At 32.3% G+C, this 20,088-nt stretch overlaps 1 protein-coding gene across 1 annotated transcript in view; it reads left to right on the forward strand.

The window, feature by feature from the left end:
* Positions 1-20,088, forward strand: part of Rps6ka6 (ribosomal protein S6 kinase A6) — a 141,232-nt gene that overhangs the window by 75,229 nt on the left and 45,915 nt on the right. Inside the window, exons 4-7 of the mRNA XM_028780492.1 lie at positions 5,308-5,370; positions 9,109-9,168; positions 16,034-16,150; positions 19,737-19,818. Of these exons, the coding sequence (XP_028636325.1) occupies positions 5,308-5,370; positions 9,109-9,168; positions 16,034-16,150; positions 19,737-19,818 (322 nt within the window). The remainder of the gene's footprint in view (positions 1-5,307; positions 5,371-9,108; positions 9,169-16,033; positions 16,151-19,736; positions 19,819-20,088) is intronic.

Raw genomic sequence — 20,088 nt, forward strand, 5'->3', positions numbered from 1 at the left:
TTGCAAGTAAATTTTCCAAATGTGTATGCCATAGCCCTTAGGAAATTGGCAAGATGGTATATGCCTTGACTTTTGGAATACATTGATCTCATTCAAACACATTCAAGTCATTTGCTCTGATATCAGCTAAGCATTGTAAACAAATTCCTGCCTGGGTAGAAAGCAAATCGATTGTTTTTTCTGTCATTAAATTAATTTTAAAACCCAAAACCACAATATATTTGGATGTATATAATATGGATATGCTCAGTATAACCCAGGAGCAACCTAGTCCTGCTGTAAGTGATAGTATTTTTTGAAAGGATAATTGTTTCTGGATTGGTTTTTATTAGTTCTGAATGCTATTTGATTTTCATTTATTTATCAAATGAGTAGTATCTGCTTATGATACATAAGGGAAGTTTTTTGATAGGCATCATTGAGTAGTGTTCTAGACTCATGCCTTTATAACTGAAGACCAGTGATGTGTGTGTGTGTGTGTGTGTGTGTGTGTGTGTGTGTGTGTATGTGTATGTGTGTGTTTATAATCACAAGAAAGTGTCTAAATAGGATATGGTAAAAACACCAACAAATTTAGGCCTAGAGAAAGCTTTAAAAATATTTTTCTGAGGTGTTAATGTTTTAGTTTCTATGCCATTACTCACAGACTAAGTGATACATTTTATCCTTTTGCTTTTAAAAGTAGTGATAATAGTTGATTTCTTCCTACTTAAATAAGCTGTCAAGGAAGTAGGGCTTTAAAAGCAGAAAACACAGTTTCAATGTGCATCTCTCAGTTCCGTTTGTGCCTTATTGTTATTTCCATTATTCCTGAGAGGGTTTAGAAACATACCTGTCTTGATTTTTTCAGTATTCTAAAATTATTTCTGCCATATAGAAAAAGTTATTTTCACTAATGAATGCTTTTTAAGTATTTAATTGAATTACTTGTGAATTTTGATCTTGTATTAGTTACTTAATAAAACCAGTATCAAGAGGATGATAAATGTCATAGATCTGGTTTTCTCCTTTTCTTTTTTTTTAAATTCTCCAGGCCCCTAACCTATAGTGCCACCCACTTCTCTATTAATCCTGTCTAGAAACACCCTCACAGATACACCTACAGGTATGTCTCAACAATCTCCTATGTGATTCTAAGCCAGGCAGGTTAACAATGGAGATTGATTATCACAGCTTTTGTAGGTACATTAGGCTTCTTGAATTGGATAGTAAAACAATAAGAGTTCTAGGTTAGATTTCTGAGTTAGCAAGCTATTCTAGAATTAATGCTAGCTCTTAATTTAGTCATGTTTGATTTTATATATACCGTATCTAATTGGAGAAGTGTATGCTGAAATTATGGCAGAAGACATAAATAGCTGTTGTAGGAATTGCAGTATATTTTAAAATTTATGCTGAGTTTTTAACTTTATAATGAAGTTGTTAAAAATGAAGTTGTTCAAAACAGGCTAACAATATGAACAATGACTTTAAAGGAAGGGGAGGTAACTATGTTGCTAGAGTGATCTTATTATCCCTGGCTCAAGTGATTCTTCTAAGTAGCTGAAAGAGTGCTGTACTACACTTTGCTGCATTTATTTATTTATTTATTTATTTATTTATTTATTTATTTGGGTTTTTCTATTTTTTATTTTAGAAGCCCTAAGTATTGAACAAGGCCTTGAAAGATATCTGTAAGCAGTCCTTGGTAGACTTGGTCTTGGTTATACAATAAAAAGATGATTTTTTTTATTTCCACCATTTTATTTCAACTAATAGGCTCTGTGGATCAGGAAAGTTATTAAGATTGCAATAACCGTTTTCCCTTATAAATTACAGCATCTCTGAAGTGTGAATTGCTGTAGTGTTTTGGCAGTAGATAAATTTTGCAACTTGATAGACAAATAAAAACTTAAATATAATAATCTTTTTTATATATTTTTAGATTCTATACTGTTTGAAAGCAGTATGCTTGGTATTTTTGGTATTAAATCCGTTTTGAAATTTATAATGCCACAACTTAAATATTGAAAGTGATTCGGCTGAATTATGCTGTTTCCAAAAATTGAGTCTTAACCCACTAGTCTTTTAATGTGATTAACAGCTTCACAATCTAATGTACCATTTTTACTACTTTTAGAATTGTATACTTGCAAGTTTCTCCAATTACAGATTTGGTTCTCTAGCATTCAAAATGCACTGAAACTTAAGGATCCATTTTGGTGGTTTTTGTTTTTTTTTTTTTTTGGTGGTGAGTGTGTTTCTGTGTGTGTGTGTGTGTGTGTGTGTGTGTGTGTGTGTGTGTGTGTAACTTTTGATACTTTTGGCGGCGTTTGCCATGTTCTAGGATTAAAAGTGTACAATCAATATTTCTCTGTTGGTCAATATTTATTAGAAAAACTGCAAAAATCTAAGAAACACTAGAGAAAAATCAGTTTAAGTTGAAAATATCGGTTGAGCTAAGTACATGCCTATGATCTCAGCTCTTGGGAAACAGATGCAGGAGTATCATGAATTCAAGACCAACATGGAATACTTAGAAAATTCTAGGTTAGCCAGAGTAACATAGTGAGATGCTATGTAAAACAAAATTTAAAAGAAAATTAACTGGATATGATTTGTGATGGCACATATGCTGATATCTTAGTGACAGAGGCAGGAGGAATTCTGTGACTTTAAGACCAGTCTGGGATACATAGTGAGTACTAGGCCATTCATGGTTCTGTCCCTCCCTCCCTCCCTCCCTCCCTCCCTCCCTCCCTCCCTCCCTCCCTCCCTCCCTCTTTTTCCTCTCTCTTTTTCAGTTAAAGTCTCATACTAACCCAGGGCAGTTGGAACTCATTATGTAGACCAAAGTGGCATTGAATTCATAGTACTCCTACCTCAGCATCAAGTGTGCTTCGCCTACTAGTATGAGCTACCATACCTGCTTAAATTGTTTCTTGATAGAAAATATGGTAGTTATCAGGAGTTTGTGTAGAAAGAAAAGGAGAACATGTAATTTTGCAACTTGATACAGATAAGCAGGCATGCAAAGCACGGGTAATAAAAGTGGTAAAGACTCTAAAGACCATCTGTATCTTTAATTTTGTTTTTGTGCCTTCAGTATAGTTTATCAGTGAATTCATTTCACAGCAAAACCTCATAATTGGTTTTAGATATCTAAGGAAATATCTTAGAGGTGGTATATATTCATGTTGTGTCCTTAAGTTCATTTTTCAGATTTTCAGACAACTTTTTATTAATTTGAAACAAAATAGCTTCTTTTAAAACTCACCCCAAAGCAATTACCATGCTTGACGGGTTGTGTGTTTCAAATGACTACAAATTTGGAATAGAAACTATATAGGAATATAGTCTAATTAAAAAGCTGGAAAGAATATGGACAAGTTATTTGAGTATCTAGCTTCCTACAGTAGTCTTGACTATATAATTCAGTCTAAAAGATTAAAAATATAAGTGTGGTTTAGCAAGATGGTGCAGTGCATAAAGATGCTTGCCTCTAGGCCCAATGACCTGAGTTTGATCTCTGAGAACCATGTAGTGGAAGGAGAGAAGCTCCTGCAGATTGTCCTAAGACTTCTACATGTTAGCTGTTATGGCATGAGCTTTGCTAACCCAATGTTACTAAAAACTTACAAAAAGATAAATATCTACTGGAGAAGTGAATGTCACTATCCATAATAAACAATTCATCCACTATGAGTAATTGACATTATTATTTTTTTGTGTGTAGCATCCGCTTTTAAAAACCTCTACATATGACTGAATTCATATTTTCTTTTTTGCTTGTTTAGACCAGGTTAGTTTTGAGCTAATAGAGAGCTACCTGCCTTTGTCACTATTTTATCTTCTGTTTATATGAATTTGGCCTGCTTTGGCACTACATATAAGTAGAATTTATAAAGTACTTGTCTTTTTGTGAATCTCTTATTTCACCTAAAATAATCTCTTTACAGTTCGTCCATTTGTAGTATCTGTCAGAATTGTTTCCTTTTTAAGGCTGAATAGTATTCCATTGTGTACTTATAGTACACTGTTATTTATATAAGTGCTGATTTATGCGTAGGTTGCTCCTCTCTTCTTCCCATCCTGGTTACTACTACTGTGATCATGCAGTACACAAAGATTTCTTTCAGACTCTGCTTTCAGTTCTTTTGATTTTATACCCAGGAGTAAAATTACATATAATATGCTGATTCTACTCTAATTGTTTTTAAAGAGCAGTCATTTTATGGTAGCTATGCTGTTTTATATAGTTATCAGCACTATACAAAGGTTCCAGTTATTCATATCTATAGCTATGGTAGAATTGTCTTTAAAAACCAAATTTTAGGATATGGTTTGAAGTCTGCTGTAAATTGAATTTGTACTTTTGTGATTTTTATAATTCATATTTCAACAAATAACTAGAAGTAGCAGTATGCTGATGAAATTTTATTTTGTAGACCTGTCTAGCCTGGAACTTGCTGTATAGCATAGGCTGTCCTCAAACCTATAGCAATCCTCCTGCTTTAGCTTCTTAAGCACCTCTGACTGTAAAAGGAATATGAATTTGTGTTCTATATTGTGTTTATTAAGTTAGAAACTTTTGTTTTTCAGAAAGCATCATTAAAGGGCATTAATATAGCCTTTTTTTTGCCTTAACTATGAGGCAAGTAGTTTGAAATTTTAGCTTTAACTTTTTTCCTAGGTAACTTAGTAAGATATAACATACAATTTCTTCTTTATGAGAGCAAAGATAGAGTTTTATAAAGAAATTTCTAAAGGATTGTAAAAATCTTCCCTAGGAAATTGTTTAGATAAGAACTTTTAATCCTAGAGACTTTTGACCAGGAATACTGATTGTAATTAATGTCTGGTGCTACATAATATTGTCATGTGAATTTACAGATGAAATAAAGATATTTATTATCTTACAGTTTATATGGGCTAGAATCTGGGCATGACTCAACTATGTCTTCTGCTTAGTCATACAAACCTGTAATCAAAGTTTCAGCTCTTCTGCATTCTTATCTGGAGGCTTCATTGGGAAAGGTTTACTTTTAAAGGTTTTTGGCACAGTTCTTTTCCATGCAGTTGTAAGGTGGAAAGCCTGGCTATTTTGCTGAGTATTGGCTGGAGGCTTCCCTTAAGTCCTAGAAGTTGCTGAGTAGCTTCTACATACAACATGTTATAGTCCTTTGTCATGTGTGTTTCAACATGACCACTTATTTCAATCAAGATAATAAGGAGAATCTCTAGAGTTGTTTTTTTTTCTTCATGATGTAACCATGTAAGTGAAATCATATCACCTTTGCCATTCTTCTTTTTTTTTTTTGAATCCAGCCACAGGTTGTGTTTACCATGAAGACTGCGGCGACGGTTATGCGAGAGCATGAACCCAAAGAGGTGAGGCTCATGGGGACTTGACTACGGGTTGTCTGCTGTACTGAATGACTTGGAAGTTTCTCTGTTTGGTATAGAGTTTGACTCAATAGATATGAAATTATTCTAGGTATTGGGAACTTACCTCTAAATTTAGATCTAATTTATTCTAGTTGTTTTAAGTAGAGAAAGAGGAGAGGGAGGTAGAGGAGGAAGAGGAATAGGGATGATGATGATGATGATGATGATGGTAATTATTTATTTTTATTACTGACTTTCTCCAGGAGTCAGTACCCAACATGTAGTCTTGAAATGTTATTTGAAAACAAGATTTCATTATTATGTTAGGTTTTTAAGTATATTTTTAATATCGGGTACTATATACATACAGTCATTTTGCTTGCTAGGTGTATTTTAGGGGATCCTAGAGACTACTAACTAAACAGTTAATAATACATATTTGTTGTGAAAACTGATGGCTTATGTATATTTTGTTTATGGAACTATTAATTTACATCACCCATTATTTCTTACGTTCTCATTGGCATTTTTCTTACATTTGTATATATTTCTTACATTTGTATATCTTTATTTTTTGGTGTTTCCAGGCTAGAAAATTAGAAAATGTTTAAATTATTTTCTGAGAAAATTAATTTAAAAGTAGTTTTTTTAGACCAATGAGAACTTAGTTCACTTGTTTTCTTTTTATTAAATTTATTTATTCACTTTACAACCTAATATCAGCCCTTCCTTTTCTCCCTGCACCCCATCATGTAAGTCCTCTCCCCATTCCCCTTAGATGGTGAAGCCCCACACCCTCCCCCAGCCTACCCCCCACTCCTGTTTTTATTAATCATTTAATTCTTTTGTTGTTTTGAGAGAATATCTTTATCTTTAATCTTTTTTTGCAGTCCAGTCATTATCCTTCTCCCGGTCCGCCCGGGACAGTTCCTCATCCCATTCCTCCTCCCCTGTCTCCAAGAGGATGCCCCCACACTCCCAGATTTTTTTAAGAAAAGATTTTTTTTAAAAAAATAAAGTTTTATTTTTTTATGCCGTTTTGAAAATATTTTTTCACATGAGTGAAGATGACTTGGGTTTTAGTAAGCACCAGTAATTTCTGTGGTGTTTTTTAGAATGGATATTCTTATATTGAAAACCTGCTCTTTGAAGGTCAATGAAGTAGGAAAAATTAGGTATTCTGTTTGTGACTGGGATAATTTCCAGGATGCAGTGATGCTTTTTGACTCATCCCAGTTCATTTTATTTCTAGTTCCTCCAGACTAACAGCTTCATCATAAATTAGTCATAAGATGGTATGACTAGGATGTAACCAGTAGCTAGGTAACAGGAACGTCATCTTTTTCTTTTCATATAGATAATCCTTTTTCTATACATAACTCTTTATGTATAGAGACATCTGAGAATTTCTCTAAGAACTTAAGAATCAAAATACTGTCTTCCTGGATTTGAATTGTTTGTTGAAAGCTGCTTTGTTAATGTCAGATCTACAGTTTGTATTTTAGATATCACATTATCCAATGTGTGGAGATAAGATATGACAGTGGTGTCATATACAGAAATTGGGAACCCTGAGTGAAGAACTGATTTAGAATAGCTTCCCAATTAACTTTTATATTGTTTATATTTTAATTGTTCCCCTGTAATTTGCCTTTTTAATATTTAGGAATTGATGTCTTAGAGTTGACAAATGTATTTTAGAGTCATCTGAGCTGTCAGAAGTATTAGTAGTTCTTCCTTGTTGATGCTGTATAATCTTTTATTGCTTATCCAGGACTATTTGAAGGACACACAGATTGTTTCCAATTTATGACAGTTAATAAAGCTGCTGTGTTTTACACATATGGTTACTAACATAAGTCTTAAATAAATGTTCTTTACTGTTATGGTTAATCTGAGTTTTGAATATGGTTAGTATTGTAGTTCAGTTATCAAAGAAGTTATTGTATTTTGATGTTGTAGTCCTTACATGTACAGATTGTTGTTGAAGCCAATACTTGCATTAGTTGAAACATAGAATCAAGGCGTAATTCACCACAAAAATAAACTGAAAGGAAAAAAATCATGTGATCATCTCATTAGATGCTGAAAAAGCCTTTGACAAAATCCAGCACTCTTTTATGTTAAAAGTATTAAAGAGATCAGAGATGCAGGCACATATTTAAATATAATCAAAGCAATATACAGCAAACCAACAGCCCATATTAAGTTAAATGGACACATACTTGAAGCAATCCCACTAAAATCAGGGACGAGACAAGGCTGCCCACTCTCCCTGTATCTATTCAATATAGTACTTGAAGTTCTAGCCAGAGCAGTAAGACAACAAAAGGATCTCAAGTGGATGCAAATTAGCAAAGAAGAAGTCAGTGTATAACTATTTGCAGATGATATGGTAGTATACATAAGCGACCCCCAAAATTCAACTAGAGAACTCGTACAGCTGATAAACACCTTCAGCAAAGTGGCTGGATACAAAATTAACTCAAAGTCATCAGTAGCCCTCCTTTATACAAATGATAAATGGAGTCAGAAGGAAATTAGGGAAACAACACACTTTACAATAGTCACAAATAATATAAACTGTCTTGGTGTAACTCTATCCAATAAATAAAAGGCCTATATGACAAGAACTTCAAGTCCCTGAAGAAAGAAATTGAGAGAGATCTCAGAAGATGGAAAGATCTCCCATGTTCATGGATTGGCAGGATTAACAAAGTGAAATTGGCCATCTTACCAAAAGCAATCTTGAGAGTGCATCTGAATTGTTTTTCAGATTTTGGTAACTCTCCTTATTGTTACTCTTTACTGAGTTCTGGGATGGCTTCTAATACTAAAATTCTAAATAGGATTTTTAGTTGATAATCAGGGAGAGAGAGTTAGGCCTTAATTCATCCTTCTGTCTGTCCATTCATATCGTTTTACTTTTCTGTGGTGTCTTACTAATGAGCATTGATTAAATTCCTTTTCACTTAGGCCAACTTGCTATTATTTATTTTTGCGAACTCATATAAGTGAATGACAGACTTTTTCTCTAAAAGGCCAAGCAATAAACATTAGCACCTTGTTATAGTGTCTCTGTCACAGCTACTTAAGTTTGCTATTGTAATATGAAAGCCATCATAGATAGTAAGGAAACAAATGAGTAAGACTGTATTTTAGTAACGCTTCTTCAGGAACAGGCAGCCAACCTGATTTGGCCCATGGGTCATAGTTTCTCATCCCTTAACCAAAGTCCTCTCTATATTTAATATTATTAATTTATTATTAATGCTTGAATACATGTATCTTTTCACTAAGCTTTGCATGTAAAAAAAAGCTTCCATAGCTGCTTAAATCTCCTGTAGTTTAAGCTTTGTTCTGTATGTTATCTTATGAATTTAAAATTGAATCATAGATTTCCCATTGCACATTCATATGAAATTGTTCCTATTCTTACTTTCTTTGAATATACCAAAATGAATGTCCGTGAGATTTATTTATATGTGTAAGGTCATCAGTCATGGCACAACCTTAATAAATATGTAATGAAACATAAAGCTCTAAAAATTAAGGTTTCAAGGACAATGTGTGAACTACATAAACAATTTTCCTTTTCTAAATGCTTTCTTTGGATCCCTTGACCTTTTGTTTTTCAGTAACTTGTTTGAATGGTAAGGGAAATGCCTTGGGCTATTTTTTCTTAGTTATTATTCTTGTTTTAATATAATTGAACTTCACATTTTGAACAATATTTTTCAGATAAATGATCTTAAAATGGTTGATGAGCCAATGGAAGAGGGAGAACCAGTTCCTTGCCGGGTAAGTACTCATGTAGCATATGAAGAAGGTGAATAATTGGAAAGGAGAAAAGCTTTAATCAATTATAGAATTATATTTAAGTAAGTTGGTAATCAATGTAAATTTTTTGAGATAGTTTCTTGTGGCCTATCCTAGTTGTCCTTCAACTCAGTGTAGCTGAGGCATCGTTGAATTCCTGATGTTCTAACCTGCACCTTCCTATTTCTGGGATTATAGGCATGTGTTACCTACCACACCTCATATCTGAAGTTTTAAAAACTTAATATTTTCCTTTTATGCAGGGACTAGGTAAATACTATATCACAGAGCTCCATTCCTAGTCTGTGATTTTTTTTTTAATGAAACAGAATCTCACTCTGTAGTCCAGGCTCACCTTAAACATGTAACCCTTCTGATTCAGCCTCCAAATACTAGGATTGCGAGCCTTAATCATTAAGTCTGCCATATGTGGTTTTTGAAAAAAAAAAACTGCTTGAAAATACACAGGCATAGGAATCAGCAGTTTTAAAATATATAGTCCATAGGAATCAGCAGTTTGAACAAATGGTATTTTTACTTGTTAGTATATAAGAAATGTGGGTATTTAAATTCACTGTTCTCTGGATTAAACTTAAAGAGATTATCTTTAGGTTTAGAATAAAAAGGAGATATATATTTGACAAAATTGGACTATAAAAATAGCTTGAAATATTTATAATCTATTTTCTTGCTATCAGAAAAGATTGAATATAAGATATTTCAAAGTCCCTGACTAGTTTTCAATGTTGCTTAACCATTAGGTCATTGTATTTAAGGCCTATGTAAAAGACTTAATTTATGAGATCTAGATTTGGGGAAAAGTATTCTTGAGATTTTATGGAAGGTCAGACTAATGTAGGCATTTCCATTAATATTATGATTTTATAGTTACCATCTTTATATTTTTATAGCCTTATTTTTTATTTAGAAGGAACTTCAAGTATATTATTCTGTTATTTTCATAATATGGATTTGTTTATTAAGCTTTAGAGAGGTTGTGACTTTTAGCAGGTAGGTAAGACCAGTGAATATTAGAATTTGTCTCATGTTAGGTGACTGCATTGCATAGATACGAGTACCATTCTTTTCTTATTTACATAAGTAAATTTATCTCATATCGAAACCAGCAGAAGTATTTAAATTGAATTTAAGACTGTCCTTTGAAATGTTCTTTGTTACTAACTCACTAGACAGTGACTTTGAAATATCCCTTTCAGTTGAGTTGACATGATGAGAGGTATGATGTCACTTTGGCATTTGCAATTTAGTAACATTTTAATATCAGTAACATTTTACTTTTGAGAATAATAAAATGTAAACTTCTATCAAGAACATCTAAAGATGTACAGATAATATGAACCTTAAAGGGCATAGTGATATTCATCTCACTATTTTCTAAAAGGATTATAAGTATCTACAAAAGGCATTGGAGAAGAATGGCTCATAATTTAGCAATAAGCAAGGAACCACCAAGCTCCATTCTACAGGACATAGAAGTGTATAGATTCACATATATAGGGGCACATATGTGTAGTTAACATAAAGTTGAGGATATAAACATATAGGATGTCATATTTGCCCATCATCCCATTTTATTGATTTTTCAAGACAGAGTTTTACTATGTATCCCTGACTATCCTGGAACTCACTCTGTACATGAGGCTGGCCTCAAACTCAGAAATCTAGTGGCCTTTGCTTCCTGAATGTTGAGACCAAAGTTGTGTGCTACTACCACCCAGCTGATATTTTCCTTTCTAATTTTAATATGAAAATATACTTTTAAGTAGGAAGACATTTGCTATACATAGTGTATAAGACATACGTATACATAAATACAAATATGACTTGCAGACTGTTGATCTCAGATTATATAGAGATTTGATTTACTTTATGAACCAATCTTAAAACCTTGCTTTTTGATAGTTGATTGATAAAACACTCAGTCTGTATCAATAAAACTACAGATAATAAGGATGCCATATAAATTTATCACTGTTTATGATGGTTTTAATGTAGAATAAAGAACTATGCTTGTGTATTTCAGTGGATTGTTCATAGCTATTTTGTGGTTGACTTTTTGTCATTTTAAAATAGATTATAGACACTGGTGTTTGAAGTATTGTTTTTTTAAAGGTTGTTCTTTAAATATAAACCTGAGGAGCTGAGAATATAATGCAGTGGTAAAATATATGCTATTATTCTAAATCATTGTGTTTCATCCCCAGCACCACATGCACACTCACAAGTGCAGGCATGCATGTACTCACACACAAGATTGAATTACTATTATCGCCTATGTGGCCTAAAACTGTTTTGTGTTTGAGTCATTTAGAGATCTAAGTTACTCTCTCTCTCTCTTATTGGTACCTTAGACTTTCACATTTGCTAAATGGCTTTGATTCAATTAAAAGAAGGAAAATTTAATACAATGCTTCTCAGAATCTCTAAATATGTGGTGTATATAAAAGATATCTGATATAACATTTTACCACCTAGTCCTCTGCTTCTAACATTATCAAAACTAATAAAAGTAGGTAAGCATTTTTTTTCTTTAGCAGATGGTGGACATGAATTAACTTCATATATGCCATCAAAATAAGCATAACTATATGTATTTGGTAGTTTGTGATTTGTTTATGTTTATTTTAAATATGTGATATTTTAGATTCACTTATTTTATGTGCATGAGTGTTTTGCCTATATGCATGTATGTTGACTGTGTGCATGCCCTTGGAAGTTAGAAGAGGGTATCAATTCCTATGGAGCCGGAGTTACAGATGGTTGTTACATACCATGTGGGTGCTGGGAATTGAACCCAAATCCTTTGCAAGAACAAGTGCTCTTAACTACCAAGCCATCTATCCAGTTTGATTTATGTGGTTTATATTTACTTTTTAAAGCTTCATAAAATATTTCTTATTTAATACTAACAATGCCTTAGGGATTTTAAAGGAGATTTTTTTTTTAACAGTTAAATACCTTGTTGATTCCACTTCTACAAAGTAACATATTTAGTTTCTAAGTTTATTTTTATTAATCAGAAATATGTCATGTTTAACTAAAAAATACTTTAAAACTGCTAATTAATTCCTCCATTTTTTTAGCTCTAAATTTCAAAATTTAAAAACCGTGTTTGAAATAAGTCTCTTATACAAATTCTTTCAAAAAAATCTTTGTTACATATGGTTAGTTTAAATGAACATAAAACATTAAATAAAGTATTTCAAGCCTGTATTGTGTGTTTCATTTATGTTAGATTTTGCTTCCTTGTTTTCATTTCTGTTCCTTTTGGGAACAGAAGATTCCCAAAGATTTAATCTAGGAACTCATTCCTGCTTGGAAGGTGGTAGTATTCTACTATTGAGCTATAGACCCAGGCCTGCTTTTGCCTTTTATTTTACAGATACTTGCTCTCTAAATTATTCAGGTTGGCCTTGAACTCACTCTAGCTCAGGCTGGTTTTGATTTACTTGTGGTGATCTTGGTTTACTCTAGTGTGTAGATGGGATTACAGGCCTATGCCCCTGAGCTTGTTTGCCTTTCTGTCTTCATGGACATTAAGCTTTGCTGTGCTTCAGTACTTTGTTTTCTTGCACTGCTGGTAATCACTTTTCTTTCTATTCAATGTCCCTTCTTTAAAAACCTCAAAAACTTTTTTCTACAAGTGTAAAAACTTCTTTGATGAACAGTCACTACTTAATACTCTTAAGCAATTACTATTAGGTGGAATTTATACTTCTTGCAAAGATGATACAAATAAGTTCAGTAACTTAATTCTATAGAAATTTTGTCTTTTTTTTAAATACCTATGTGACTGAGATCTGAAATGGATAAAAGTTTTATTTCCATTCTTATAGATGAGGAAATAAAGACTGATATAATTAGAATAAATCACCCCAAGTAAGGATGAGTTGGCTGCCATCCTTTAGGTTTTAATCATCAGTATAAATTTTGCTTATTTTCCAATGTATTCATTATTTTGATGTGTTTAATTCAAGCTAGTGCCACATAGTTATTTGCATTATTATTATTATTGTTAGCCTTTGTTCAAACAATGTTGATACCTGGCATGACCTTCAGTTACATTATACTATTCTCTACATGTTCTCCACATGTATTTCAGCAAAATGGTTTCTTTGAATTTTAAGTTTTTTTTAATTTTTGTTGTTGTTTTTGTTCTTATTCTTGTTTGTTGTTGTTGTTTTTATCAAAATAGCCTTTCTGCCTTGAAATAAAACAAATGCTTGAATAGATGGATACTATATTATTACATAAACCCCAGTATATTTCAGCCTTAGATATCCATCTTTGGTTAGCCTTTTGTTCTATAGTATTGTGAAGCTGCTGTATTTGAATTGTAATAGATTGCTACTAGATTGTCACCATCTCCTTTTCATCCTAAAGGCTGATTTCCTCTCCATAAACAAATCACTTGTCAAATGAATGAAGCAGTAGTGTATTTGACTAATTGGTTTGTGCCTACCAATGCTTTTTTTTTTCTAGTGTTATAGCATTCTTGGCTTTCTATATTCAAAACAAAAATAACCAGAATCTAGAACTTGTGGTTGAGACTTTTAAATTTTTTCTTAATATTGAATATATTTTAGAGATTTGAAAAACTATCTAACACTGGACTCACTTGTATTTCAGATTTGCCATTTAATATGAAAAGTATAGTGAACTCTGGAAGTTATTAAGTTTTTATTTTTCAATAACAACTTTATTTTCACACATCAACTCAGAGTAGGTACTTTATATGTTTTCTTGGACTGCTCTAACAAAGGACCACAAACTGAGTGTCCTAACCATCAGAAATTAATTTTCTCACAGTTATGGACTTCTATTAAGTCTGACATTAAGGTGTTGGCAAAATTGATTTTTCTGAGGGTTTTCTCTTGGGTTTGTAGATAGTTTCATATTGTACACATCTTCCCGACAGTGTGTGTGTGTGTGTGTGTGTGTGTGTGTGCGCGTGTAATTACATGGGCTTTTTAAAAAAAGATTATCATCAGTCATTTTGGATTAAGGCACAACCATAAATTATTATTTTATCATAATTATCTTCTTAAATGTCCCAGTTCAACACATCAAGTTTGAAAGGACTCAGTTTAGTTTCTCATATACATCTTTCCCTTTTGTTTCTTTGAAAGGAAGGTATTGTGTTTCTAAAAAAGTTGCTACCTTCGAGTGATAATTTTGCCTGTATGTCTCTAAGGTGTGGTAATACAGAATATTAGCTAGGAAATATTGTGTTGAATTAGTGAATAATTAAATCATATTATATATGAAAATATTCTAACATAATATGTCACAATTTCTACTGGAGTAGAGACATTTTGATACATTTACTACAAGGTTAATTTTAGTATACATTCACATAATTACATTGACCAAAATGGATCTACTGTCTTCCTAGTTCTATTATATAATAAAAATATAATTCAGTATAAAATATATTATTTTTGAATACACATAACATATATATATATATACATATATATATATATATGTATATATATATATTTCTACTTTTGTAGACTTAATACAGCAGTTTGAGGGCTGAGGCTGTAGCTCAGTAGTAGAGGACTTACTTGCTCCTATGCATAGTACCTTAGATTCAAGCCCCATTAAAATATACATATTGAATTTCAATATTTTTTATTTTATTAAAATACTAAGAAACTTACTTTATAATTTATTTTTGTTTTCTAAAGCATGCTTTAAGTCACTGTGTAAGGGTATTTGTTCTATTTTGACATATAAGACATCCATTAATATTCTTTCAGAATTATTAATCATTTCTAATTGTTTTATGTAGAGACCCCAAATGCAATTCCTCTACTGATATACTTATCTTGAGAGTGAATGTCTGATTTTCCTGTGTCATTGATATTATTTTAATGTCAAGGTGTTTAGCTCATTGAGGCCATTTTCTGGTCCACATTAACCACAGCCAACATTGATTGATTAACCAGAGAATCAAAGGGCTGATAGATAAATAACATTTGACTTTGGACATTATAGAACAGAAGTGCTGAGAGTATTGATTTTGTTTTCTAGATGGTGAAAGGGTTAAATCAGATATTATTTCTGTAGATTTGCTGTTTTGTAATATGGAGTTCATGTGAATTTTAAAAAATAAAATTCTTTTAGTTAGTTTAGTGCTTTCCATAGGGACTAGAATTACGACTCACTTGTGTGTAATTTTAAACCTGAGAGGAGTCTTCTATTATGGGGTAGAAATACTACCTGGGAGGATTTCTTTCTTTCTCATACATGTGGTAGGAGACTTGAATATAGATTATATTCAGATTAATTAAGGTTCATGGCTTGGGAACATTTTGAGTTCATAAATCATATTTTTGTGAATTTACTTTGCACTGATCTGACTAGTTAGATATTAAAATACTTAAAAATAGAGTATAATACTATTTAAAAGGACTTTTGAGACTTTTATGTTTGCAGTGTCACAATTTGCAAGGTTTTATCTTTACTTTCTCTGTCTCTGTCTCCTAAGCTACACTTTAGTGAGGATTGTCAACAGTTTGAGGCCCATCTGATCCACATAGCAAGTTTCAATCTATCTGGGTAGATATAGCAAGACTCTGCCTCAACAAACAAACAAAAACCCACAAGAAAGGAAAGTATATGGAGATATACAGAGAGGTCTTATGTCAGGAAATGAGAATATCAATAGTCCATAAAATGAAGTGCTTGACTTACAGAATTTAGTATTGCATGACTTACGGTGATTTTGCTGTTGTTATTGTTGTTTTGAAAAAGAACTAATCCCAAGATGTTGGACCTGCACATGAGTATTATTTGGATTTTGTCTTTGTTTTATTAGCGGGAAGATTTGGTTAAAGAGATACCTATTACACAGCATGTTAAAGAAGGATATGAGAAAGCAGATCCTGCACAGTTTGACTTGCTCAAGGTTCTTGGTCAGGGATCTTTTGGAAAGGTAATAAATACTTTTTCTACATTTTTTTTTGATATTTAACAAAAATGTGTATACACATCTACAAATCATTTCATGGGTCTCAGAGGATGCACAGAAAGGTGATTCTTTAGTTTGTTTTATTTCTGTTTTTATTCAGCTTTCTTTATACTCTTCTATAACAATCAAGGTTTTCTAACCCCTGAGCTTATATTACTCTATGTAAAAAACATGGCATGTTCTTTGTTGGTTATCTAATACATTTACTTGATTCTTATGAAGATATTGTTATGTTGTTTTTGTGATTTTTTTTTCCTGATCATTTTTGTCTCTGTTACTTAGCTCTGCATGAAAATTTAGAATTTATGCTGTAATTCATATATGGACTCATAAGTTAACCCATCATCTCTTACAGTAAAGTAGAACTAGCATAGGTAATTTAGAAATCATGTGAGCTTCTTGCTTTGAAGAATCTTTGAGAAAATTAATTCATATACTCATTATTTGTTTATTAAGTATTTGGTAATATGTTTCTTGGAAAGGAAGTATATGGATATGGAACCTGAATCTTGTGTGCCTATAGTCTAGAACATGAAAATTATTGAATTGATATAATAAGTAGCTGTTAGACAGAAATAATCACTATCTGTGGGAAAGAAAGAAAACATCACAGTAGGTGATATTTAGTTACAAAGAGGAAAAGCAAGGCAATGAGGTAGTGAATACAGTGGTGGAAACATTTATAAGGAAAGATATTTACTAGGTGTGTCAGTAGTGTATATATATATGTGTATATATATACACATATATATATACTAGACATTAATAATCTGAATTAGTCTGGTATCTATAGGATATAGGATATATCATAAACATAGAAATACTTGTAGGACAGAAAAGGCAAACTAAGATGGCTTTGCCCATGAATGATGTAAGTATGATGGATGATCTTGGTTGTCAGCTTGACACACCTGGAAAATGGAACCTCAGTTGAAACACTGCATCCATCAGTTTAGCCTCTGGGTATGTGTGTAAGGTATTATCTTAATTGATGGTTGGTGTAGGAAGACCCAGCACATTGAGGGTGGTACCATACCTGGGTAGGTGAGTCTAGTCTGTATAAAGAAGGTGAGTGAACAAGCTGGGAGAAGCGTGCCAGTGAGCAGCATTCCTACATGATCTCTGCTTTATTTCTTGCCTTGAGCTCATGTCCTGGCTTCTCTCCATGATGGACTGTAAAGTGTAAGCCAAATAAACCCTTTAACCCTCAAATTGTTTTTGTCATGGTATCTATTACAACAGCAGAAAACAAAGTCAGACAGAAATAGAAACCAAAATTAAGAGGATCTATTAAGTTGCTGATGTTGGTAGATGAGGTATTATTAAAGTAACTTGTAAATTAAGTATATATATTCTATATAATTTTATTTTTAATGTTTCTGAGATTATATATTAACTTAGAAGATCAGAGATGAAATTTTTAATATCAAATTAATAAATGCTTAAATATTTGACAAATATGAATCCACAGAAACACTTCAAGTTATTAAAGGTTTTGTTATATATCTTCATCTGAGAATTTATTTCTTGCTTTGTCTCATAAAAGATTTAAGAATTTCATAGATAAATAACAATCCAAATTGAAAGGAAGTTAGGCATGCTGTTGTTTGCTTGTAACCCTAACATACTAGCTGCTGAGGCAGAAGGCTTCTTTTGAGATTAAACCCAGCCTGGGGTTCACAGAATGGTTTGTGCCCAGCTTGGGTACATTATGAGACCCATTCTCAAATCCAAATATCAAAGAGAGGATAAAACCCCAAAACAGAAACAAGAGTATAAAAGCTAGTGGCAATATAGACAGAAACAGAAATAATAGAGTAAGAAAGATTACACAAAGCCTAGAATACACATTATTATTTACAAATGTATCACATTGGGCCTGAAAGTCTAAACAGGCCAGGAATGACATTGGAAACCACTACAAAGAAATACATTATTATTAACAATATCTGTTAGGTAGAGACCTATTAAACAGACAAGATAAACTTTTATTATTGATCTTCATAAAGAAAATAATGTAAATGATTATTTTTCAAGAACATCTTCATATTAAATATAACACTATGCTGTTAACAAGTTGTATGTTTAGTCTAAGATACAAAATAGTGAAGTTTATGTAGTTTATCAACCAGAAAAATATTTAGAAGGTAGCTTTTGTTTTGCTTCTTAGGATGTGAACATACTTGCTTGTCAGTATTGCATCATTTGTGTAGGCATTGTGTGGGTGTGACTTGTTATATGGTGAACATATTCAGGATTCTGGCCAAGGCTGTGAATCAGATAAGTGTAGGCCCAATTCCAAGAAACTTTGGGCTGTACAGACTTACTTAAGTATAAGCAATAGGAATTTTAGGTCATATAGTTTTATGACATTGAATGTTTTAGTCTATTTAATAGGAACAGAATCCTACTAATGCCAAAGTCGTATAAAATTGTACATTAATAAAACAAGGTTTAATGAAGTGAAGATTAAAAGAACAGTTCAAATAAAAAGTGATATGAAGCAGAATTGATTCATTGAGAAGATTAAAATGGAAAATAAGATATTTAAGATCACTTGGTAACATTAGGATTTATTGTTCATATTTTTATTGAGATATTTTACCATCATGATTAATTTTATCTGGCAGGTAAGCATTGCCTCTGATTATTCTTTGTTATAAAATAAAATGCCCAAGAACTTCTAAAATAAATGAATATTCATGACAGTAGCATTTTTTTTGGTCCTTATTAAGGCCTAAAATCTATGTTTGATTTTGTTACTAATCTCTTGAATCCCACATTTTTGAATGTCCCAAAAAGCTTGACTACTTATATTCACAGTTTGATTTGCTGAATTAAGGAAAATGTGAGCAAATATAAAGTACCTAATTATAAATTGTAGTATAATTACATTTATATGTATCTTATAACAGAGGATGTAAGGGCAAAAAATGTATAATTAGTGCACAGAAAGCAAAAATGTCTTCAAGTTTGGAGGGAATACTAGTGAGGTGATATAGAAGGATTTGGAGAGTAGTTAGTGGACAGGTGTGCTTGATTCAAATACATTATAATCTCAAAAAAAGTGAATGATTTCATCCCATGTTTTGGGTTTTTGATATGTACACTCCTTTGTTATCTTCTGCCAGCTGTAATAGTAACAAACTTACAGTGTAAGAGCCAGGGGTTGGGGAAGACTACTATGAAACCGTATTTCCTGATATTATAAAATTGATCCATATATGAACTCATAGGAACTGTGGTTTTTCAGTATAAGACTTGCTCTGGATCAAGTCAGTCAAAATTTCACAGGAATGGGGTTGGGAGGGTGCTGGATTTCTCATAGTAGGCCCTAAACTCATGCACATGCTATAAGCACTAATTGGTTAAGTTCTTTATTAAAAGAAAGCATGGCATTGGGAGAAATATAATGGGGTTAGAACAAATTGGGGAGAATAGGGATGTATATAATCCGAGTACGTTGTATAAAATTCACAAGAATAAATTTATTTAAAGTTGTAAAGTGGCTTGAACTATGAAATTCACTTAAAAATATTTCGTCTATTAGGTTTTTCTTGTTAGAAAGAAAACTGGTCCTGATGCTGGGCAACTCTATGCAATGAAGGTGTTAAGAAAAGCTTCTTTGAAAGGTATGGAATTAGAAAGTTTATTAGAATAGAATTTAGAAAAACTTGTTTTAAGAAATATGCTGCATATTGCTTGTAAGGGGAATAGTTGTAAGGGGAGTTGCTTTTAGCATTGTTAATTATTACAGTTTTCTAGTTATCAACAGATATTTCTGGGGTCCTCTATTATTGTATAACAATCTATTTTCTTCCTTTCCTTTTCTTTCCTTTCCTTTCCTCCTTTCCTCCTTCCTTCCTTCCCTCCTTCCCTCCTTCCCTCCTTCCCTCCTTCCC

This window comes from Grammomys surdaster, unplaced genomic scaffold (genome assembly GCF_004785775.1).
Source record: "Grammomys surdaster isolate TR1022 unplaced genomic scaffold, NIH_TR_1.0 61, whole genome shotgun sequence".
NCBI lineage: Eukaryota > Metazoa > Chordata > Mammalia > Rodentia > Muridae > Grammomys > Grammomys surdaster.